This window comes from Lacerta agilis, chromosome 3 (assembly GCF_009819535.1).
Source record: "Lacerta agilis isolate rLacAgi1 chromosome 3, rLacAgi1.pri, whole genome shotgun sequence".
Taxonomy (NCBI): domain Eukaryota; kingdom Metazoa; phylum Chordata; class Lepidosauria; order Squamata; family Lacertidae; genus Lacerta; species Lacerta agilis.
In genome coordinates this window covers 35587081-35611656 of record NC_046314.1, presented here as the reverse complement: position 1 = coordinate 35611656, position 24576 = coordinate 35587081, and the positions used below count along the sequence as shown (strand labels likewise).

The window sequence follows — 24576 nt, the reverse complement described above, 5'->3', positions numbered from 1 at the left end:
AACAAAAAATTGGGGGGGGGGAAAGGGTGCTATATTTGAATTACCTACTCAATGGGAATTTTTGGAATGCATCTCTTAGCACTCAATGCACTTCAAACTACCTTTAATAATGTGGAAGAGAGCAATTTCAAGAGGCTATTTCCCCCATATTCTTGCTTTTTGGTCGTCGTCGTCCCCCCAATGGGGACAGCTATTCATCTTGGTTTGTTAGTCATCATAGTTCTACTCAGAGTAAATCTATACCCATTAATTCCAATGCCTCTACCCCTGAGTATGATTAACAACCCTTTGTGTTAAAAGGAAAACACAGACCGCTTGTTAAACTGAACTGGCTAAAATAAATAATCCAGGATAGAAAGAATCCTGCATGAGTCCACAAAACACTTCCGCATGTATGCTGGTAAGCGGATGGTCTTTTCCCTCCTGACAGCAGCCTCACACAACTCATGGGATGTTATTAGAGAGCCCTCAAATTTTTGTAACCAAACTTGCATTAAAATAGGGGTGGAGAACATTTTTCACCCAAGGGCCTCATTTCCCTCTGGGCAACCTTCTGGAGACCACGTCCCAGTGGTGGGCAGGGCCAGAGGCAGACGTATAATATAGTTTTGTGTAGTACAATTCCACACACACACACTGCCCTGTCCACTATCTAGACAAGCAAGAGGCATGTTCAGAGTTCAAGGACACGTTCCAGCCAGACAAAAACACTTGAGGTATGAAGCAGGACTAATGAGGGATGTGGCTTGGGGCCAGATAGAGAGGTCGGGGCCACATTCAGCACCCAGGCCTGAGGTTCCCCACCTCTGCTTTAAAATATAACAAGTCCCCATCCTGTCAGATGGAATTCAAAGGCTTGCAAGGAGACATATTTATGGGAAGGCAAACTGGAGTAGCTCAGCAAATCTGAGGCAGTGGCAATGAGCATGCCCAGATACTGTGAGGACTGGGAACATTTTGGAAGCTGAGTTCCAGCCAGTTCCCTCTTTCACTTTCAGTTGCTGAGTTCCACTGCCACCCCTTTGGCTCATGCACACAGACAAGTTCAGGAAAATCCAGCCTGTGGTACTTACTGACAACAAGCTTAGACACTTCTACTCAGAAGTAAGTCCCACTGAGTGCAAAAAACTTTCCCCCAGGTAGATGGATCTACTGGGTGTTGAGGAGAAGATGGGTGAGTTCTTGGGGCTGTCCTACCACTTTAAAAAAATCCCTTAAAGCAAGTTCCCCTAAAGTCAACTGCTATTGCAAGGAGGCAGCCTGACAAAGTAAGGCAAATCTTCCTCTCACCATTCCTTCAGGCTTTTCCCTCACTTGTCCTGACAGAGAAAAAAGGAGGACAGGAGATAATATTCTTCCCAGGTTAACCACTGTCATAAACACCTCTGAGTGTGCATATGCTGATGTTAGTGACTCAAAGGATTGCATACTCCTATGCCAGGGGTCAGCAAACTTTTTCAGCAGTGGGCTGGTCCACTGTCCCTCAGACCTTGTGGGGGGCCAGAATATATTTTGGAAAAAAATAATGAACGAATTCCAATGCCCCACAAATAACCCAGAGATGCATTTTAAATAAAAGCACACATTCTACTCATATAAAAATATGCTGATTCCCGGACCATCCGCCACCCGAATTTAGAAGGCAATTGGGCCGGTTCCGGCTCCCAGGCCTTAGTTTGCCTAACCATGTCCTATGCTGTAGCAAGCTGGCCCAGCAAAATACTTAACTGCCTCAGTTGTATCTCTTATTCTGATATTAAAATAGTGAAATATATGCTTATACCAACCAAACACTACATGCATTTTCAGGTACATATTTACAAAAATACACACAGGATGATATCCAACAAAGCCATGCTCAGAATAGACTAATGAGTATCAGTGGACCTACTCTAAGGTATTTTAAGTTATGTGGAATATAAAACATCCATGAATAGGTCATTTCCCACCTGCATTGCTGCAGCATGTTACATATAACTGGGTGGGAAACCATTTTCTGCCTGAGGGATGCATGCCTTTGTGGCCACATCCCAATGCAGGGCACAGCCAGAAGCAAACATAGGTGTGGCAGGAGACAAAGAGTAGTTAGAATAATGGATGTTATTCTTACCTATGTATAATAGACTACGGTAAATCCCAGATTTGTCTGCCAAGCCCCACCCTTGCTCTTTAATTCTTGAAAGCTCTAGCTAGCAAAGGAATTCTGTAGCCCATCTATCAGCGTTGGCTCATCTATTTTCTAAATGCCTTCCAAGCCCAATTCACTATGCTGCATGTGGCAGGACAGAATTTCAAACAAATACATGCTCTCCCAAGCCCACATTCCCAGCATGTTCACACTCCTGTCTCAGCTACGTCTATGCTGGCTTGGTCATGCCAACAGAATGGAAGATGGCCAGATTCCCAAGAACATGCTATACAGTACAGTGAGCTGGCTTCAGGGACCAGGCCTGTTGGCAGACCAACTCTGTGCTATAAAGATGCCTGCAAATGTGACATGAAGGCTGGCAACACCAACCTTGCCATGCGGGAATTCCTTGCGGACAACTACGGTGCCTGGAGACAGACAGGTTGGGTATCCATAGCAGGGACCAGAGGCAAAATGACTGCTTGGAGGAGCATGCTTGGAGGAGCACAGAGAGAAGAAACACCATGGTGCATCTGCAGAAGCACAACTGTATGCCTTCATCTGCCCCAGCTACAACAAAACTTTCTCTTCCGCATGGGTCTCAACAGCCATAGTAGATGCTGCAACCTTCCAGCAGCTTGACCTCACCCCCAAAGTTGCACTCCTCCATTGTCTGTCCAGAATGCCAAAGGTTATTTTCTTTAAAACTGTAAATGGCTCTGCTTATTTTGCATTCGAAGGAATGCATTTTACTGTATGTACATTCCAATCCTCCTCCAGAACTGAAAGTAAGAGCCACTTCTTTATGAGGGTAAGATCACCTAAGACCCACTGGGCTACTTCTCTTCTTTTTGGGGTGTGGAGGTGGGTAGAGAGGGGTTACACAAGCACAAATGATTGTACAAAGAAGCAGCAATCCAGTGGTCAGGGAAAAGAGTGAAAACATTTTTTCACCTGAAATAGCCAGGAAGTTCTGGAAACCTTTCCTAGCTATTTTCCAAGTTATTGTAGTTGTTTTTAATGGTATGCTATTATATCGAATTTGAAACTATAAAAACTTTGCTATAATTTGTTTTGCTTAGGTCTTCATAATGAAAGCTGAAGGTTATTTTGTTTGTTTTTGATCGTAAGTTGTTTTGTATGCTTTCTTTAGTGGAAAAGCAACTACTTTATAGATATCCTATTCAGGGTCATCAATCAAGGGCCCAATTAAGATAAAGTGCATTTACGTTCTGTTGAAATAAAAAGGATGTAAGCAAAGTAAAAGTTTCCTTTCTTTGGATTGCTCATCTTAAGTGACGTAAGAAACAGCTATATTTACAGGTACCTGTTCAGTTGATGCAATTTATTTTTCTGCTACGTGTGTGCAAAATGCTGAAGATCAGCCATGACATCATAATAAAGCACAAAAGTAAAATTCTTCACTAGAATACTATGATGTATTTCCTATGACACATCATACATGCCTGCTGTAACATTATTCTTCCTCAGGTCCTCACAATGAAATAATCCTCCTAAAAGCACAATGCAACCATCCCTGAAAAAGAATACCTTCAGTCTGGGAAAGGAAGGCTGAATGTTCAGGAAAAATGCTCTCAACATAGTTACCGGATCTGCATGCATTTGTTTCAGAGGAGAAAGAGAGGAAGATGCGGGCCCGTATTATACAACAGCTAGCCGCGATGGCCCGCTTCTATGCACCACTGTTTGGAGGGCGGAACCTTATCATTACCAATACAGTGAGTAGCGGTTTATTGCTGGGAATTGCAGATATAGCTCAGCAGTCTTTGGAACGAAGGCAAAATCCCAAACGGAAGTGGGATGTTGAGCGTGCATCTCACATGTTTATAACAGGATGCACCATGGGACCGCCCCTACATTACTGGTACACCTTGGTAGACAAACTAACCCCGAGAAAAGGACTTGGACACATCAAAGTTGTCATCATCAAGGTAACAATAGATCAGCTTTTTGCTCCATTCTTCGGGTGCTGGTATTTCATGACAATGGGACTACTTCAAGGTCACACTGTGGCAGCCAGCTGGAAGGAATTTAAGGAGAAATTCACGGAGTATTTCATCGCAGAACTCACTGTGTGGCCAGCAGCTCAGATGGTCAATTTTCTATTTCTTGCCCCTCGCTATCGAGTGCTATTTGTGAATGTAGTGACCTTGGGGTGGAACGTATATCTTTCATATCTCAAACACAGAAGTTGAGGACTGCAAGGAACTGGAAGCAGAAAAGTGAAGCACAAGTATACTTCTCTGGACTGAATGTGTTGGCTCAAAATACAAACAGATTTGATGCTGCCCCCTTGGAATTTTATTGTTACAGTTGGTGCTTTTTCCTTTTTTTAGATAAAAAGGTGTCGGTACTCACCATGAAATTGTTACAGTAAATGCCACACTTTTAACATTTTGGGAGAAAGGCACTGCGTACCCTTGAGTACCCCCAGAAAAAAAGCACTGGTTGCAGTCCTTTTCACAAAAAGCAAGGTAAAATAATGTTTTCCTATCCTAGTTTCCCCATGTATTATTTTTTTTAAAATTAAACATCGTTTATTTCATAAAAATTATATACTGATTGATTGTAAAAAGAAAACCCTTCAAGATGGTTTTCAAACAGAATAAAACAATAAAATCATCAGTAAAACCCATTAAAAACAACTATTCAAAATACTGTACCCAAGACTAGGTTAAGAATCCAGTCCTAAACTGAACAAGGGGCTCCCTTGTATTCATTCCTCTCAAAAAATTATATGCCTTTTTCCAGCTATTAGACATTTACCTTAATTGATCATTTTTAAAATGTAAAAGCACAGAAGAGGTTAGAAACCGAGAAAGCAAGTGGCTGTATTGAAAGTAGCCCTCAGGAGAATGTTCCATCAGCCCAAAGATTTCTCCTTGTGAGGGAATGTTCTTACCCTCTCCTCTCCCATCAACCCCTAAATCTCTTCTGGAGGTTCTCCCAACCTTCCAGAGCAGATTTGGAGATGGCTTGTGGCGCATGAGAGAGGGAAGTCCCCTTGAGCTGGTGCTAATCCTTGTGCTAGTGCAACTATTTAGTTGGAACATCACCCAGTTATTATTTCTGAGTAAACATACCGGTACATTGTAAAGGACTTAAATTATTGGGGGGGGGGGCGGATCTGCCCCAGGAAATGTATACAATTCTGAATTTTTCAGCCTAGACTGAGTCATAGGGCAAACATTTCAGATGTAAATGTCCCAGGAAACCAAAACCAAATGCAATAGAGCTTTGTTCAAGGAAACAGAAGGCTTGTCCACATTTACCTTTTGCACCACTCTGTCCAGGCACAGGTCCTGCTTTAAACCTCTATGTTTGAGCTTTCTGGGTTTTTGTCGTCCCCCACCCCCCAGTTTTCCCCACAAAAATTCTTTATTGCTCAGTCGGAGCAATTGTCAATTCGGGTTTCCCATGGATTGACATTTGCTCTGCTCTGATTGGGTGCCAAAGAGCAGCTTTTTTTTTGCAGGGAAAGTTCCAGAGCCAAAAAGAAAAATGCTAGGACATAGAGCTTTAAAGTACAGTCCTTGCCTGGAACGAGCGGAGGAAAAGTAAATGTGGATAAGCCCTAATTCAGGGGTCAGCAAGGTTTATCTTGCCTGGGCTGCATCAGTCCCACAGAGATCCCCTGTCGGCCGGACCGCCTGCGTGAGCAGTTTACGGCACCTACGCAGATGCGGTTTTCGGTACTGCGGAAGCGAGTCCTTGCGCCATGCCATGCTGGTTTAGCACAGCGAGCGAGCGGGCAACTTGGTTCGGGGGCGGCTCATGGGCCGGTCAGACGACCTCCGCGGGCCGCTTCTGGCCCATGTGCCTTAGATTGCTGACCCCTGCCCTAATTCATGTTTGTATTGATGGCAGGAAGCAGGTTCTTTAGCCACTTCAGATCCTGCCCACATCAACCATGTAGATAGATAGGGAACTAGAGTGGACTGAATCTTGTCATTTATGGATAGTGGGGGCTGAATGTCCCATTCCCAGTTTATGCAGCTCAGTCTCCTCCTCTGGCTTAGGGACATACTACAAATTATTCCTTCCATATTTGAACTACTAACACTGCAGTCCAAACCCCCTTTTTGCTGGACTGCACAGGGTTGGGTTGGGCAGAAATGTCCCTCTGATCACCCATACTGACTCCCACCCAGAGAGAGATGCCAGCATCACTCAGCTAGTGTGGAGCTCCCCATTTTGCCTGCCAAATGTGCAGGTGAGAGTACCATTGGCAGGGTCCCCACTATCGACAGCCTATGGAAATCCCTGAAATGGGTATTCAAGGGTCAAAGAGGGGCTGAGCCAGGCCATTATCCACTGAATGCTGAGCTGGCCCTGCTGCCATCATATGACAGCATTGAGCCCAATTGCCAAAGCAAATCCACAGCAATTTTTGGCTGCCCACTACATTCTGCCCTGGTGGGAGCAGCATGACAGTCCTATTAAGCCTGGCCAGAGCCTGGATTGCACCCTTACTCTTGATTTATGAATTCTTGGCTGGAAAAATAACAACAGCATCTGAAACATTTGCACCCCTTTCACCCGTAAGCACAGGGGCAGGGCTGGACCATACCTCTAGGCAGTGTAAGGAAGCAGATTTTGCGGTATAAATGTGGTAATTAAAATGGCCAATGATGTAGTTTATTATTCTGTGCTTGCCACTGGGCAACAGAATTTTGAGTTTCTGACTCAAGCACCAAAACATCTTGGATCATCTCTGCCTCCAGCTGCTTATTTCTTCATGAACAGCCCCATGTTGGTGAGAGCATCAGAGCTGCTTACATTCTTCTCTTGCCCACTTCCAATCTGTTTCAATTGTGCAACTGCACAGGACATAGTCTTGGTGGATTGTTCTCACAAGCTGAAGTTGCTGTTGTTGCTTTAATTAAATTTGGGGAGCATTAAAGGAATGGAATAAAGAATAATCACTTGTCACAATTCAGGAAAGATAACGGATTTCTTTCAAAAACAAGAAACCCACAACATGACTCAACAGTCAGTAAGAAGGAAGGAACAGAAGGCAGGGAATGAACAGCCCCAAGAACCTCACAGCTGGATCCTCCTACAGCAGGATGATTTCCCCAGCTTCATACTGACATAATTGGTACACTGGCTGGTTCTCAAATGCCCTCTTGTCCTGAAGGTACAGCCCAGAACTGAATTAGTTCTGGTGAGGACCTGAGGTCTCTACAGATCAGAGGTAAAACACACACCTGAAGGATTAAAGAATAGCTTGCTAATAGCTTACAAAACAGATTAATGTGCAGTGATGCATGCCTTTAGCATAGGAGCAAGCAGAACTGCCATGCAGACTAATTTGCTAAACAGAAGTACTGGCTTGGGTTGAAAATACTATACTCTGGTGGACTCATAAAGAATGCAGGGGGGGGGGAAGACCCTCTGAATGTACCCTCTGCAAGAAATCTGCAGACAGCAACAGCATCTGTAGTAGTTTGCTGGTGGGCTGCTTGAGTCCACTATAAGGCACTGGTACATAGGGTTGGGGGGGACCTGGAACCTGAGACTCTTACTAAAGAGCTTTACTATATAGCAGACTAAAGGTATGGTGTGTGTGTTGATGTGCACTAGCTGCGAAGATAGCATCACTCAGTGTGGGGCACTAGCATCATGGCTGGTGCTGCTACCACTTAACAGCTGTAAACTCAGCCCCAGGAACGAACCCGCTGTGCCTCAACCTCCCAAGGGCATCCAGTCCCCCCCCAGTGGTGCTTTGTTTTCGTACTATCATATAAGCCACCCGTGTCCACATTGATCTCCCCACCTGTTTACTATAGCAGCTGACCTAGGAAATTTGTGCTTGACCACAAATGCAACCAATTGAAAGGCATAATAATATTAGCAGCAGACGTGCCAGCTGTTTTAATATCAGGTGGTGCAAGCAAGGGATGATAGCTAAAGCTGGGAACGTGGTTAAAACGCCCATGTTAAAATACCCTGTTTCTCCTAAAATAAGCCATAGCAGGATTTCTATGCATTTGCGAAATATAAGCCGTTCCCCAAAAATAAGCCATACCCCGAAAATAAGTCATAGTGACGTGGTACCAGCCATTAAAACAGCCTGGGGAGGCATGGCTATGCAGCGTACCGATGCGACACGGTTAAAATAAGACATCCCCTGAAAATAAGCCATACTGTGTTTTTTTGAGCAAAAAAATAATAATATAAGACGGTGTCTTATTTTAGGAGAAACACGGTAGTTCTCTTGTGCTATTCTGCTTATAAATGCATGAAGGCTGCTGCTCAAACTTCTAATTTCATTGCACTGCCGCAGCCGCAGTGATCCTCCATTCACGGCTGCAGCTGCGAGCAGAGGATCCCAGCACCGTTTGTACAGTGCTGGAGTGCCAGTGCCAGTGCCAGCAAACCGCTAAGTACAGCGCATGTGTGGTGGCGCACACATGCACTGTACGTAGCAACGCTCCACATGCACTGTATAGCGGTTTGCAGCTGGCGCCGCTCCAACACCGGATGGACGGTGGCGGAATCCTCTGCTCGCGGATGTAGCTGCGAACAGAGGATCCTCCACATGCAGCTGCGGTGGCGTGATGGCTGCTCGCATTGCCACGAGCCCCCGCAGGGTTACTTCTTGTCACCCCCGCAGACATGGAACCCGGTGTGCACCCCCACCCTCCGTTGCGATGGAGTCACGCTTTGTTCTCCCAGAGACTTCTCCCCCACACTTTCAGCTGGTGCATCTGCTGCTCATGGTCCTCTCACGTCCGTTGCCTTTGGTGCTCATGCATCTGCTTCAATTGCTTAAGGACTGCTGTTATTTCTTCCTCCATTTTCGACTTATAGGCCTTCTCTCCAGGAAACACAGATCCCACTTCTGATACCAGTGTTACAAAAGCCCAGCGCCTGTCCCTCCCCCTGCCAAGCCATGGCAAAGGTGCATGGGATCTCAGGCACCCACACGGGGTCTGTGTCCCTTTTGAGAGTAGAAGACACAGTGGAGACTGTTGTGCTTTAAGAAATAGGGTTTAATCACCTATTTACACCCTCAGTCTGCTTGGAGGGGGTCCCGATCTTACAGCATGACCCAGAGCATTGCAGGAAGTCCTTCCTTCACCTGTGCCAAAATGTATCTTCCCTTTCTTCTTCCCAGAAGCCAGAGCCCTCCCCCAGAGAAGTTACCCCGGCAACCTTCCAAATCTCCAGTCTCTGGTCAGACCTGGGACAAGGAGTTTTTGAAGACCCTCAATGGCTATTGTAATGCTAACAGCTCTGCTCTTCCCTCAGCCAGCGCAGGAATCCCCTTGCAGCTTACTGGTATATTCTCCCTGCGTATCATAAAGAACCCCAAATCCTGGCATTTATTCATTTATAGGGTTTACACCAAATCTATAGAAATATGAATTAAGCCCATGACTCCCCAGTCTTGGCATTCCACTTTGGATCAGCCCTTGCAAAGATATGAGAAGTCCTTCTGTTCATGGAAGGCCGCCTTATGAAAGGGGCTATATGTGATCTAATGGATAATTCTGTTCATGAATTTCTGGACTGAACCCTCTACACCAGCCTTTCTCAACCTTGGGTCCCCAGATGTCTTTGGCCTACAACGCCCATCATCCCTAGGTAGCAGGACCAGTGGTCAGGGATGATGGGAGTTGTAGGCCAAAAACATCTAGGGATCCAAGATTGAGAAAGGCTGCTCTAAACGATTGCACATCAGCTACAAAGTGAGAGAGAGATAACGTGGAAAACTAAATTGCCGAGGAAGGAAGTGACTTAGGCACCAATTCAGCACAAGTGAAAATGATGCACTTATGCATATGCTGCTCTTAGCTGGATTGTGACCTAAGTGTGCAAATCAACAAAACATTTACTCCAGAATAATTTTGCTAAATTTAGTGGGACTACCCAGAAATGGAATGGTTATGGCTCTGCCTTCCTACAGTAACTAATAACAGTTCAGAACACTAGCCAAAAAATTCAGACTTGAGCAAAAAGTGGAATAAAAAAGGCTCACAAGTACACATGGTCTTTCAAAATCATCATTCCTTACCAATAAATTATAATCTGGGGTACAATCAAAGGTGCAGACTTAACTATCTCTTTCAGCAGAATTGCCAATCTCTCTCCCTGTTGTCAAATCCAGAAAACACGTTGATAGCAGCATTTTGCATCAGAAAATATGGCAAAGGAAAGAAACTCTCTAAGGCTGATTGTAAAGGCAAATCATCGTTTTATTTTCCAAAGTGATATAATGGAGGCATCATTGCCCATAGTGTGCCTGCTCACCCCACTGTTCTCTCTGTTCACGGGTTTTACAGAGACATTTACAGGAAATGTTTCAAAAACCTCTTCAATCAGAGATGATAACACACCCCATTTCTCACTCCCCAACAACTGACCCTCCTTGATCCCCCCCCATTTTTGCACACACACCCCACAGAGCATTTCCACCATGACTACACTAATGAAATACAGCACACACACCCTCCACCATTCTAAGAAAACCCCTTAATCCCTATTTTATATTATTTTAGTCTTTGGTAGATGTACCGTGGGAGGGGATGGTGGGAAATTGCTTCCCTTCCCATTCCACTATAGAGCAATTCATGGGACAAGGTCCTCGGCTCAACGATAGAACACATGCTTCAGATGCAAAAGATCCCAGGTTCAATACCTGACGTCTCTAGGTTGTGCTGGGAAGACCTCCTGTCTGAAACCCTGGAGAGCTGCTGCCAGTCATTGCCAACAGTACTGAGCTAGATAGATAATGAAGACTGAGGTATATGGATAATGAATACCGCACTGGGTAGTTTGAATCGGTATAAGGCAGCTCCCTTTGTTTTATGAAGTTTAAAGGCAAATGATAACCAATGTAACTAAGAGGGGTGATAGAGAGATTCCATTTTCCTGGTAATATCTGGAATTTAAAGCCAATGAACCTAGAAGTCACAAATTCTTGGGCTACTCACAGGCTGCTTGTGGAAATGAAATTATATACAATTTTATGTGCTATCTATGACACCAGTAGTGACAACTATTAATAATAATTAGATAATTTTTTTATAAAATTAGATAAAAAATAACATCCCTCCCAATGAAGCCCTGGGCAGCAAACAATGAAACAATAAGAGAAAAAAAGCTCAGTTAAAGGCAAACCAAGTATCCTCACAACTAATAACTTAAAAATTGCCAGAAACCATATCCTTCAATCACCAAATGCCTGGGTGAACAGGATTTTTTAAAATGTTTTATTTCAAAAATGTAGAAACAACAACAAAATAGAGTTACACCTTGTAATTACCGGTACTAACAGAAGCTAATGCATTTAACATACCTTTCTTCTTTATGTGTAGGTAAACATATATGGAAGATCCATTGCAACTTGGGGATTTTCTGTATACTTCATCATAATATTACAGTACTTAGTCTCTTTTCCATAATCTGAGGAAAGGCTTTAATAAATGTTGATGTATATGTCCCTGATGTGTATATGATAAAAAAATCATATCACACCACATAAAAAATCTAGTGTTTTTGCTTTAGCTTTTTATTTTGCCAAAACTTCAATGTCAAAAGTTCTGAAAATGTCCAAATGTTGGTTACTACCCTGAGAGCAGGCATCGACATAGATACTATTAACTCCTTAGATGCCACTTTCTCATTTTGTTCCTCCCAGGCTTAATGCTGGTGTGACATATATAGTCTGATGGGGAGTATTTTGCCCCTGAAAAGTCCCCAAGCCAGAGGAAGAAACTGATCTGCATAAATTGAACAAACATGAATTAATCTCCTTGAATTAATCTCTCTTGCGTGACATTCATGTTTACTGGGACATTTGATTCTGAAATATTTGCTCTATGGCTAGGCGAGGCTAAAAAAAAAGTTGTGTGCATTGCTTTGGTGCACTGCTTCAAAGCACTGAGTAGGGAGGGCTCTTTGCAAGGGACAAAGGGCTTTACAAGAGCTCTACTTGGCTCTTTGCAAGCTCCTTCAAGGTTCAGCTGGCTTCGGAGTTGCCTATGGGGAACTTCGTAGCATGGCATGGCCAATCCCAGACTGTTGAAGTTCGTGCCTATCAGCTAAAAGTTGCTGACTTCAAGCTCCACTTTCTGCTGGAATTGGCTGCACAATGGAGATCCCCATGGAAACACTGATCCCAGGTGGTTTGTTCTTAGTGCCAATGTACAACCAGGAGCACACTTTAAAGCAGGACCTACTTTTACATTTGGGAGCCCCTTTCTTTTATCATATATTGGTATGGTGGTACTGTTCCTGCTGTGACCCACCTTGGATCAGGCTGTGGCCTGCTTGTGGGTCCCAACCCATAAGCTGAAGACCAACGTGATGTCAGATGCAGGGCAGGTGGGTGTGGTTTGGGGGGAATGACCTCGTAGGCCAAATATTTCTTGTAAACAGCTTAGACGCTCTATTCCAATCAAGTGGTATATAAATTTTGTTGAATAAAACAAATGCTGGGTTAAGTTAGGCCTGCAGGATGAAGGTTCCCCCACACCATCAAGAGATCATGGAGAACCAATAGAGCTGCATTCCCCTGTCTCTTATCAAAGTCCTTGATCAGGGTGACCAAAACTGTTTTGGTGCTAAAATTGTGCCTGAAACCAAGCTGAAATGTGACCAGATAACCTACTTCTTCCAGGTATACCTGCAGGGATGCCTTGCAGGCCACCATATTCTAGCTGACCAGATGCATATATTAATTCCAGAGCAATGTTTTTTTCCTTTTCTATTGGTGATTATGGACAATCCATGTACCCATCAAAGGCATAGCCAAATGTAATCTAGGACCTGAATTAAAATAATAACCAGTAGAGTCCTATCCTTCTGTGACAATGCTGTAATTCATAACGAGGTTAGCCATGGTTAAAAAACTTACCTATTACACAGAATGGTTTCCTTGCGAATCTCAGTCTTCCCTGCCATCCACGGTACCGACAACAGCAGCCAGCAGACCAGATGCGCATGATAAACTCCAAACCAAAGACAACAATCATGACAGACTCCTAAGGGGGGGGGGCAAATAAGAAATACAGCCAGTGAAGTCAGCAGCACAGAAAACAGAAGCAAATACTTGTCAGTATTGGCTTAATTCAATTTCAAGCAGCTGAAATATAATTGGGTTTTTGTAAAATCTAAAGGATTGCATTGCATGTGACATCAAAAGCTTTTAAAAAGATTGAATTTTCACATAACACAAGGCTGTAGGGAGAAGATTGCAAAAAAAAAAAAACCCAACTCCCTACACATAGAAAAGTAGCTCCTCTGGGAGATGCCAAACCTGGAACATTTCTCTCTTACGTGCTTTTGCTTTCTACGGACAGGTAGCACTTTCATGGGATTGTGCAGATTGTACTGTGTTCAACCTGTCTTTTTCACCTCTTCAACTAACAGCAGCTTGGGGAGGAGCAATTTAAGGTGGGGAAATGGCATGGGGTGCATTTATTAGGATGAACCTTTTACCAACCACCATATGGCCCATTTTAAAATTCTGCCTTCCCCCTACTTCTGCTTTTCATCAAATAAAAAGATGCCAGATTATCCAAACATGTCAAGTTGAAGCCATTTTTTTTCTTTGTCTCCAGAGAATTAAATATGGGATGCTGCTGCAGAAGTCACTGCTTGCATGAACATCGCCCACCTCTGATTGTACAGTGGTTTCCGATCAAACAAGTTGTGCAGGCTTTTGTGGTGTTTCAAATTGCTGCAGAATTTGTTTGACAAGAGATGGTAGTGAAACGAAAGCAATTGATGCCTGGCCGGCCCTAAAATTAGGCAAGACAAAGGAAAGCAAAATTTTGGCATATGGTTCAAGGAAAGTGGTGCCTACACTTCCTCTCCCCTTGCATGCACTTCTTGGTTTGTGAAACCACAATTTGCTGTTTGTGCTTGAATTTCGCTGTCTAGGTTGGGAGGGTTTGCTCAAACCACTAGTCTGCCTTTTCAGATATCATGGCAAACTCTAGATACAGGTAGGTAGCCGTGTTGGTCTGCCATAGTCAAAACAAATAAAAAATAAAAAAATTCTTTCCAGTAGTACCTTAGAGACCAACTAAGTTTGTTCTTGGTATGAGCTTTTGTGTGCATGCACACTTCTTCAGATACACTGAAACAGAAGTCACCAGACCCTTATATATTGTGAGAGAGTGGGGAGGGGTTTTACTCAGAAGGGTGGTGGGAATGGGTGATTGACTGATAGGTGTGGTAAACCTGTTGACGACTGTTAACGACTGCAATTGGTCTTACAGGAAAAGGCAGGGGGTTAGATAGCTAAAGATAGCTTTGTCATGTATTATGAGACAGGAATCCAATGTCTTTGTTCAGACCAGGTCTCTCCATGGTTTTAAGTTTGGTAATTAGTTGCAATTCAGCAACTGGGAGGATTTTAATACGTGTGTGTGTGTGTGTTACTTGTCCTAAGGCCTCACAATAGTCAGGGTCAGAACAAGTATACTGAAAACAGATGTACAGTGACACAACTTCCAACAGAAATCAGCTTCCAGGTTATCAGCATTACACTTGTGTTGGTTTGAAACGATTGAGGGTTCGTGAGCTAGCTTCAGTGGACAAAAGTACTTGAAAAAGCTTATTAAGCAGTTTGTCAAAGAAACAGAGGATAAAATTTATGTTTTATTTGGCAGATGAAAACATTTCCATGTCCAGGATAAAGCTGTTCTGTATCAGACGGATAATTTGTTATCCTTACAGGATGGGGACTGCTGTAGGGCCACATTAGTAAGCAAGCATGAAAAATATATTAAGTACAGGAATTACCGGCAAAGAAAGTGGTGACCCACCTTTTATCCCCCTCCCCGCTCAATACATCACTCATGTTTTTACTCTGTAAGAAACCACACTTCCTTAATCAGTCAACTGAAGGGAGCCATCTACTGCTAAACAGTCTACCTTTCACAAGCACCACTTCTTTGTTGATTAGAGGATAATGATGGCTAGCTAATTTATTAAAACACACCTATTAGCTGTATAGCATTTTCCCTTCGAAGTGCTTTAAAGCCTACTTTGTGGTGTGCTTGTAGTTTCTGAAGCTTCTGACGTTGGTTGGCTAAGCTCAGGGATGGAGACCATCCCTGTCTGTAAACTACATTGAGGTTTTTTTGTACAATCAAGCAGTACATAAATTTTATGAAATAAAATAAACATAAGGCTGGGGAGGGGGACTGAATGCTGCTCAATAGGCCTATCTATCTGACTCTCATAAATCTCCCCTGGCGATATCTCCTCTCCCCAAACCACACTCCATTCTGGCTCTTCCAGTACTTTTGCCTGCTTGGAAAGTTTCCTTGAACAGTGACAATGCCTCTTGTTTGCATAGATGGAGAGATATGGGGGGCTGTAGAAATGTCTCACCTTTGTCTAGCTGGAATGTAGCCTACTCTACAGAGTTAAGACTCACATATGTTGCCCCACCCATCTCATTTGTCTGGTCTCACCTACATTTGACACCCCCACAAGGGAATGCAGTCCGCAGGTTGAAAAAGGTTCCCCCCTTGCTGGCTAAGCTGGAGCAAATAAGAGTCCAACTCACATTAAAAACTGTCCAGAATTCTCTGGCGACATTACACTGCTTTTGAAATCTTCTGCATTGGAGACAGGAAACCAGAGCAAGGACAGGTGCAAAGAAATCTCCTAACAATGCACAGGAGGGACTGGATGTTATTGGAAAGAGAGAAAAAAGACTGATGGAGGAAGTTGAGCAAGGCAAGCAAATGGCTAAAAATAGGGGCCTAAGTAAACTATGGCTCGTGGTGAGATAGAACTGAGGAAAGGAGATGTCAAGGAGAAAGCAGAACCGAGGCAGAACCTCTCATGGGGCCTAGGAACAGATTGGGATGTGCACTATTGGCAGGGAAGGAATGGGCAAGCAAGGGAGGATTGGGGAATTGGGATTAGGGAGTCCATGAGCTTCAGAAGGACTCAAAAATCACTGAAGCTTTCTGTTGCCTTTAAGCTAAGGTTACCAGATTTTTTTCAATGAATCCGGGGGATGGATGGATGGATGGATGGATGGATGGATGGATAAATAAATAAATAAATAAATAAATAAATAGTGTGTATGTGTGTGTGTAAAGTTATTTTAAAAAATTAAGAAGTAATATGTCTTCTGTGGTCTCCTCTGTTGCGCGGCCTTCCTCTGGGTCCTGCCTGCTTTCTTGGAGTGCTAGCGGTGCTTCCACTCCCTCCCTCTCCCTCCTTGCACTGCAATCCCCTACAGGCTTACTCAGGAGTAAGCGTTAGCAGAAACCCCTTCCTCCTGCTGTTGCCCTGCCTGCCTGTGAGCATCTCCTGCGCAGGCATCAGCGGAATTGACTGTGGAATGATCACAGAATCACAGATTTGGAAAGGACCTCTGAGGGGCATCTAGGCCAACCCCTGGAGGTACCTCAACAAGAGCAGCCACAACTTAAAAGAACATAAGGCTTCCCTGCTCCATTTACACCTATTGTGACACAGAAGGCAGAGGTAGCCTCTTTAAATTTTTTTTAAGGTTCATTTTTTAATAAGAAGGGAACAGGAAAGCTGTTTAGGGGGAACCAACACAAACACCCCCAAAATAAACACAAAACATTCCTCCCCTTTTATTTTTTGCTAGTGGGGGTGGGTGCAAGGGAAGAAAAATGAAGCAGCAGCACATAATGATGTATAGGGTTGGGGAGCCAAATGTGTGAAAAGACAAAGGGAGAATTGGGAAGAGTTTATGGGTAAGGAGGAAAAAATGGGCAGACAGACAATAACACAGAGAGAAGGGAGGGAGGGAAGGCAGTCCAGTGTAGCTCACAAACATGCAGGATGGAGCAAAAGAGGCAAGACAATTCCCCCCCCTTTAACTTTGAAGCAACAGCCTCTGTGTGGGAGAGCGAAGGGAAGGCTCAAGGCAGCATCCTGCTTTCTGCCAGCTTGGTAGTTCAGCTCACAAGCAGGCAGAATGCAGCAAAGGGGACTTTAAAGGCATGAAAAAGTGCTCCTTCCTCATGAGCAAGCAGGAGAGACAGGGTAGCTTGCAGAGATGTCATACAGGGAGGCTTCTTCCCTGCACCTCAGCTCTGCCGGGCCAAAGAGCAGCCTTGCCTCTCCGGCTCAAGCAAGCAAGCAGGAGGAGCAGGGCTGTTTGCAGAGCTGAGGGAGAGGGAGTTTTCTTTTGGTGTGCGTCAGCTGATAGGCAGGAATGTTACAGCAAAGCCCAGCTGCACCTCTGGCTCCCAAGGAGACCCTTTCTGGAGCTGTAGCGGATGATTGCTTCGGGCTCTGGGGAAGGTCTGGAAGTTCCTAGGCATTTGATTAATCTGGGGACATTACATTAAATTTCTGGGAACAAGATTGGTAAATCCGGGGGCTGTCCCCGGGAACTGGGGATGTCTGGTAACCATACTTTAAGCGACTCTGAAGCTCAGTGTGACCTCAGAGACGAGGCACTGCCTTTGCCTGTCCAGTTAGAAGAGAATGTTGGGAATTCCGTTCCACCCTTTGCTGCAGATATGTGGGATTGTTACATGTCACATGTCTGTTTACATTCCAGCACAGATTGCTGGAGTCCCTGAGCGGAATATCCGCTCTGTATTGCTTTTGTTTTCTCTCTCTCTCTGAGAAGAACGACAAGGAGAGGCCATGTTTTTCTTTGTCCTGATTTATGTATAATAAATGCGCAGTATAGTACAGTATCCACGCCTCATGCCTGATCTGTTGTGTGTTTACACTGCTGAGGAAATGCATGCTCCTGCTAAATAGCTGGAGTTGCAGGTGCACATTGGAGGAGGATGACTGATGGATCTCCGTAGCGGCAAGGCTGAACAGGGGGACGCTCCGGCTGGGGCCAAGCCAGCTGGCTTTCCATCCCACAGTTCCGACAGAGAAGTCTTGTCTTTGATGTTGTGCTCTGGGGGCCACAATTTTGGCAGGCTACCAAGTTCATTGGACTTTACTACAGTGGTACCTCAGGTTAAGAACTTAATTCGTTCTGGAGGTCTGTTCTTAACCTGAAACTGTTCTTAACCTGAGGTACCACTAGCTAATGGGGCCTCCCGCTGCCGATGTGCTGCTGGTGCACGATTTCCGTTCTTATCCTGGGGCAAAGTTCTTAAACTGGAGCAACCACTTCCTGGTTAGCGGCGTTTATAACCTGAAGCATCTGTAACCTGAGGTACCACTGTACCTTGCAATTGCTGTCATTTTAGTGATGAGGTTCATATACTTTACTAAACTGTTTTTAGAAACTCTATAGGTTCCCATTCATGATAGATACAAAATAAGGAAAAGTCATTATCAAGTTCCCGGAAATGCTTTTTAAGAAGCCAAAGCGAACAATGCACATGATCGTTGAGAAGTTTCTTTTTAAAACTTGCACCCATTAGGCCAGCCTAAGCTATTTATATAGCAGCAATAACATCACATCTAGATGATTTATTAGATTAAGCAAATATATGGAAAAGCACTAGAAATGGAATCTATCTAGCAGTAAATATTTTCAACAATATCTGACATGCCAAATGATCTTGTCATCTTCAATTGTAGGATCGGAATGAAACAAATATGACTGAAATGGATAAGTGACACGTTCACAGTGCCTACATTGAAGCAAATTGAATATATTCCAGCACACTGGATTCCCAGTAAAATACCCTTTGTTGAAAGAGTCACTTCACAGAAGCACAGAATCCTAGAATTAATCCTATAAAGCAAGTTTACATGCTCAATGTGTACTCTCTGATTCGGAGTTTCATAGGTTCTCTGATATATACTGTATATAAGAAGTTCTCATGTGAGCAAATTTCACCATTCATATAAGTGGAAGAGGCACCTTTTGAAATGGTAGAATTTTTGCTCTATCAAAATGAACAGGGACCCCCTTGCAGAAAAGGAAAATGCTTTGGAGCTCCTGTGCTTGCAAGAAAGAGCTAGATTAAGGAGACTGTGCAAACAGCCACATGGGGAGAACCCTCTTCCATAGAAAAGTATGAGTCAGTTTTAAATTCTAGTAAGAACACAGCATACATTTTATAATCCACATCATAAACTACTAGGACATCTCAACCAGGAAAGCTAAAAGTGAAATTAATCCCTAAATGCTTCCTACTGTTTGTTTTTTCTTAGACTAATACCCAAGATATTTGTAAAGAGTAAGAAACAGTGTACTCATATTTCTTTAGTATACTATTAACATCCAGTCTTTCAGTTTCTGTACTAATATTAGGACATATCATTTGCAGAGCTTGCCACTAAGCAAATGTGTACTGAGCAAATGTATTGACGAAATTCTCACTCAAGTCTGATCCTGATTTGTTTTAAGGCAGCCTGGAACTAGAGTTCCCATTTCAGCTTCTCCACTACATTACTAAGGGACGCGGGTGGCGCTGTGGTCTAAACCACTGAGCCTAGGGCTTGCTGATCAGAAGGTCGGCGGTTCGAATCCCTGTGACGGGGTGGGCTCTCGTTGCTCGGTCCCAGCTCCTGCCAACCTAGCCATTCGAAAGCATGTCAAAGTGCAAGTAGATAAATAGGCAGAGCCGTCTTAAGGGGATCTGCCGCCCTGGCGCGGCTATCCCTCCGGCGCCCCCGCCATGCCGCCTCTCCGCCGCCTCCCTCCCGCGCTTGCCGCCCCTTGGGAGGGGGGTGGGCGAGCGGGGGGTGAGGGGCGTGGCGCCGGAGCGGCGCGGGGCTCTGCGCGCCCTTCCAGCGCTTCCGGGATGGGAGGCGAGGGCGGCTGGCTCGCGCTCCCGCACAGCTCGCGCTCCGCGCGCAGCTGGACGGCGCGGCGCTGCTGGGCAGCTCGCGCTGCATCGGGCGGGCGGCCGGCTGCGCGCGGGGGCGGGTTGGGGAGGAGGAGCCCGGTATGCCGGCGGGCTCGCGGGGGCGCCCCTGGGGCGCCCAGCGCCCTGGCGCACCGCGCCACCGGCTTCTATGGATGAGACGGCTCTGTAAATAGGTACCGCTCTGGCAGGAAGGTAAACGGCGTTTCCGTGTGCTGCTCTGGTTTCGCCAGAAGCGCCTTAGTCATGCTTGCCACATGACCCGGAAAAACTGTCTGTGGACAAACATTGGCTCCCTCGGCCAGTAAAGCAAGATGAGCGCCACAACCCCAGATAGTTCGCAGCTGGACTTAACCTTAAAGGGGTCCTTTACCTTTTTACTACATTACTGGAGGCAAGATTCTTATTTTGCATAAACATACATGTTATTTTTTAAAAGTGAAACCCACACACCTTTAGCTTCACATCAACCTAGAAAAATAGCAAACATCGAAGCCTCTTACTTAATTGCATCAAAGTAAATCCAACTTAAAGAAAGATTTTATCAAATAACTAAAAGAAATGAAGGCAGAAAGTTGGCAGGTGCATGGGAGTTATCTAATGTTTTGCACAGTGTTACATGGGCAGAAATTGTGGTTGGTTTTTTTTTTTAGCATAATGAGTTCCTGGGTCTTAGAGACAATTCCATTTCCATGTGGCTAAGGTGGTTGCAGAAATGTATGTAGATATTGTGGGATAACCCACCTCATATAACAAACATGCTTAGGTCTAATTAATACATGAAGAGGTTAATACCACCATAGTAAGCTGTCCTGCCAGGCTTAGCTATATACTTCCCTCACCTTGGGAGGAACTAGTTGATCAACCTTTGTTCTCTTCCAGTCTACCAGTCTTCACCTGCATGTGAAGAAGTTTGAGCTGGTTGCTGCAGCTCAACTGCATGGCTCTCATCAGCAACTCTTGAGACCTACAGCAAACCTTTTTGGAACTAAAATACTGTATCCACCTGATGAAGTTAAACAATGGATCAACAAAGGCAGACTGATACCCAGAGAGAACTTGCTGCAAGACAGACCCAAAAAAGAAAACAACAGAACACCACTAGTAATCACATACAGCCCTCATGTTAAAAAAGTTCAACGCATCATCAGAGATTTACAACATCTCCTAAACAATGACAGTTCTCTTTCTCAAGCTCTGGGAGGAAGACCTTTCATCACCTAAAGACAGCCACCCAATCTTAAACAACTCCTCACCCACAATAATACAACAACCAAACTTAACATGGAAACTGGTACCAGAGCCTGCAATAAACCCAGATGCCAATTTTGCTGCCACATACACCCAGATAGTATCATTACTGGCCCCAACATCATCAATCATACCATCTCAGGCCTATTTAATTGCTCATCTTCTAACATTGTGTATGCCATCAAATGCCAGCAGTGCCCTTCAGCTGTCTATATTGAACAAACAGGCCAAACCTTATGCCAAAGGATAAAGAGACATAAATCTGACATCATGAATCATAAGACAGAGAAGCCCGTAGGAGAACACTTCAATCTCCCAGGACATTCAATACAAGATCTCAAAGTGACTGTATTATTACAAAAGAATTTCAGAAATAGACTTGAAAGAGAAGTTGCTGAATTACAACTTATCACTAAACTGAAAACTATGGAGAGATCTGGTCTGAACAGTGATACTGGATTCTTATCCCATTACACAGGCTAAAACTATTCTTGGTCATCTACATACTGCCCCTTAAAAATCTCTTGTTTTTTCTTTTTCTTGTGGGACCAACTGTCATTAACGGTCACTAACAGACTTACCATATCCATTAGCCAATCACCCATTCCCTCTCCCCTCATTATATATAAGGGTCTGGTGACTTCTGTTTCAGTGTATCTGAAGAAGTAAGTGTGCATGCACACGAAAGCTTATACTGTACCTAAAACTACTCAGTTGGTCTCTAAGGTGCTACATTATAATGTTTAAATTATTTTGGAAGGATTCTTTTAAAGTCTTTCTTAGATCATATAACTTTTTTGAAGACTTGATTCTTTTAAGGGAGTTTTTAGGTTTTTAAGAAGAGTCTTTTTAACTATCTTTTTAAAGAATTGTTTTAATTTATTTTGACTACGGCAGACCAACACTTGAATCTTGAGTTCCTATACAAGTAGTCTAGGAACTTTTACCACTTTGCAACTAAGCTAAGTTTTACTGCCTGTGCAACTTTCTGAAGCACATGTATCTGACTTTTGGAGAGTTTGTATGTAAACAATTTTTTAATTTACCAAATGTCCGGTCTTTTTAATTTGCCAAATGTCCGGTCTTTTCCTATGCTGGGGGAATGGGGGAACACTGGAAAGAAACTTTTTAAGGGGGCATTTTGGCATATTTTAAAGGTTGAACAACCTATATTTTTACATGTTACTGCATATTTTGTGACTTCACATCTCAGCAAAAAGTCCTTGCTCCAAAGTGGGATCTTATGACCATTCCTCATAAGGCTTGGTTTCCAGATCCTTGATAATCTTGGTTGCCCTCCTGCACAAGTTCCATCTTGTCAATATTGTTATTAAATTGTAGCACTCAGAACTGGACACAGTACTCCAGGTGTGGTCTGACCAAGGCAGAATAGAGCGGGACTATTACTTCCCTTGGATACTGTATTTCTGTTGATGCAGCCTACAATAGCATTACCGTATTTTTTGCTCCATAAGACGCACTTTTTTCCTCCTAAAAAGTAAGGGGAAATACCTGTGCGTCTTATGGAGCGAATGGTGGTCCCTGGAGCTGAATTGCCCAGGGGCCAAAAGAGGATCATGCTTTTTATTTTACAAAGAGAAAAGGGGGTGTTGAAAGGACCCGCTCAGCAGCTGATCAGCAAGAGATCGGGAGAGAGATAAGAGTCCCGGCTCCCTTTCAGCCCCGCCCTCCTTTGTTGAATGTGCTGCAGAGGGAGGTTGTTTGTTTCCCCAGGACATGTGCCTGGCTGATTAGATTATCTGTCTGAAAACAGTAGAAATGGCTCCCTCTCCTTAGGATTTTTCAGAAATGTGAGTTAAACCCCATAAAAATGGGGCTTTTCCTCTTTGCTTTTCCCCCTTTGCAAAAGGAGCTTTGCTTTTCCCCCTTTGCAAAAAAAGCTGCAAAACCTTTAGCTGATCCTCAAAAAAACAAAAAAACAAAAAAAAAACCCTAGGGCTTTTCCCTTTGCAAAAAAAGCTGCAAAACTTTTAGCTGATTCTCAAAAAAGGCCTTTTGCCTTTGCAAAAACAGCAGCAAAACCTTTAGCTGATCCTCCAAACCCCCCCCCCCCAAAAAAACCCCCAGGGCTTTTCCCTTTGCAAAAAAAGCTGCAAAACGTTTAGCTGATCCTCAAAAACAAAACAAAAAACAAAACAAAACAGGGCTTTTAGAGGAGGAAAACCAGAAAAATATTTTTTTCTCTTGTTTCCTCCTCTAAAAATGAGGTGCGCCCTATGGTCCGGAGCGTCCTATGGAGCGAAAAATACGGTAACTTTTTTGCTGCTGAATCACACTGTTGTTTCATGTTAAATTTGCAGTCTACTAACCTGTCTTGCAAGCCTGAACTCATTCTGAGGTATAGCTCGTCTGATCTTCTCCCTGAAATGGTTAGCAACTCATGTATACTCTTCCTTTGCAATCTCCCATTTTGGACCCCCCCCCCCCCGTGGAAAATTTTCCACCACATATCGCTGAAACAGGGATCCCTTCATGGAAGTGGATGGGACTCCCATGTAAGCATCAAGCATAAATGGAACCTTGGCTCTAAGTGATTGTGTTATCTTAAACTTGTGGGGCAAATCTAGCACTATTGTTTCTAATCAGACCATCCTAATTAAAGTAATCATGGAACTGTAGTACTGACATTAACTTATTTTAATCAGCACTTGAATAAGAATAAGAAACGTCAGAGCAGCTAGTTCTCGATTATTATATAATTAGTTGATTTATTTGCTAATTGAGCTTATTCTCATTTTATTATACTTATGCATTTCAGTAACTGCAGCTAGGTAATATGAGGGCTGCAAACTCTAACTGCTTTAATTGGAGGATTTGTACACAGGAGGTTTAAAACTGTGAATGGTAATTTTAATCAGTATGGGGAAAATTTAATTGGTAGGGTTAAGTGCAGTCCAGGTACCATATTATGTCTGGAACACTAGAACCGTGGTTCCCAACCTTTTTGGTATGGTAACCCACCACTCCAAATTTACTTGGTAGAGTGAGTCATTGATTTATTGTCACATGAATTTTTAGATCTTCAGTAGCCATCAGCTTGACTCATTTTAACTGCCTTGCTGGGTTGTTGTTGTTGTTGTTGCCTACTTCATAACCATTATGTGAGGCATCCAAGCTAAAACCTACTTAACAGATTAATGTTAAGTAGTTAACATATTAATTAATTGTTGAAATATTTATAGTACTCACCAAGTTATTCACAGGTTTCTTTTTATGGGAATGCAAGAACACTAATAACCTTATTGCAGGATATTGCTTCATAAACTATAAAAATTATTCTTAAAACTTAAAGCAGTGTTAAATACAAAAATTATGAATAATGTCAATAGTTTATTCATCATAAAGTCTATGTTGGAAAGTATCAGTGGGATGACTCAGTTTGCCTTTTGTCAGTATGCAGTTTGA

At 43.6% G+C, this 24576-nt stretch overlaps 2 protein-coding genes across 4 annotated transcripts in view; one reads left to right on the top strand and one right to left on the bottom strand.

The window, feature by feature from the left end:
* The window catches only part of KCNQ5 (potassium voltage-gated channel subfamily Q member 5), a 272418-nt gene that overhangs the window by 59966 nt on the left and 187876 nt on the right, over positions 1-24576 (bottom strand). For all 3 annotated transcript variants that reach the window (XM_033143240.1, XM_033143241.1, XM_033143242.1), the window contains exon 3: positions 13017-13143. In XM_033143240.1, coding sequence (XP_032999131.1) covers positions 13017-13143 — 127 coding nt within the window. The remainder of the gene's footprint in view (positions 1-13016; positions 13144-24576) is intronic.
* On the top strand, positions 3550-4448 carry LOC117043513 (mpv17-like protein 2). Its single transcript, XM_033143243.1, has one exon. The coding sequence runs from the start codon at positions 3778-3780 to the stop codon at positions 4342-4344; it is 567 nt and encodes a 188-aa protein (XP_032999134.1). The 5' UTR covers positions 3550-3777; the 3' UTR covers positions 4345-4448.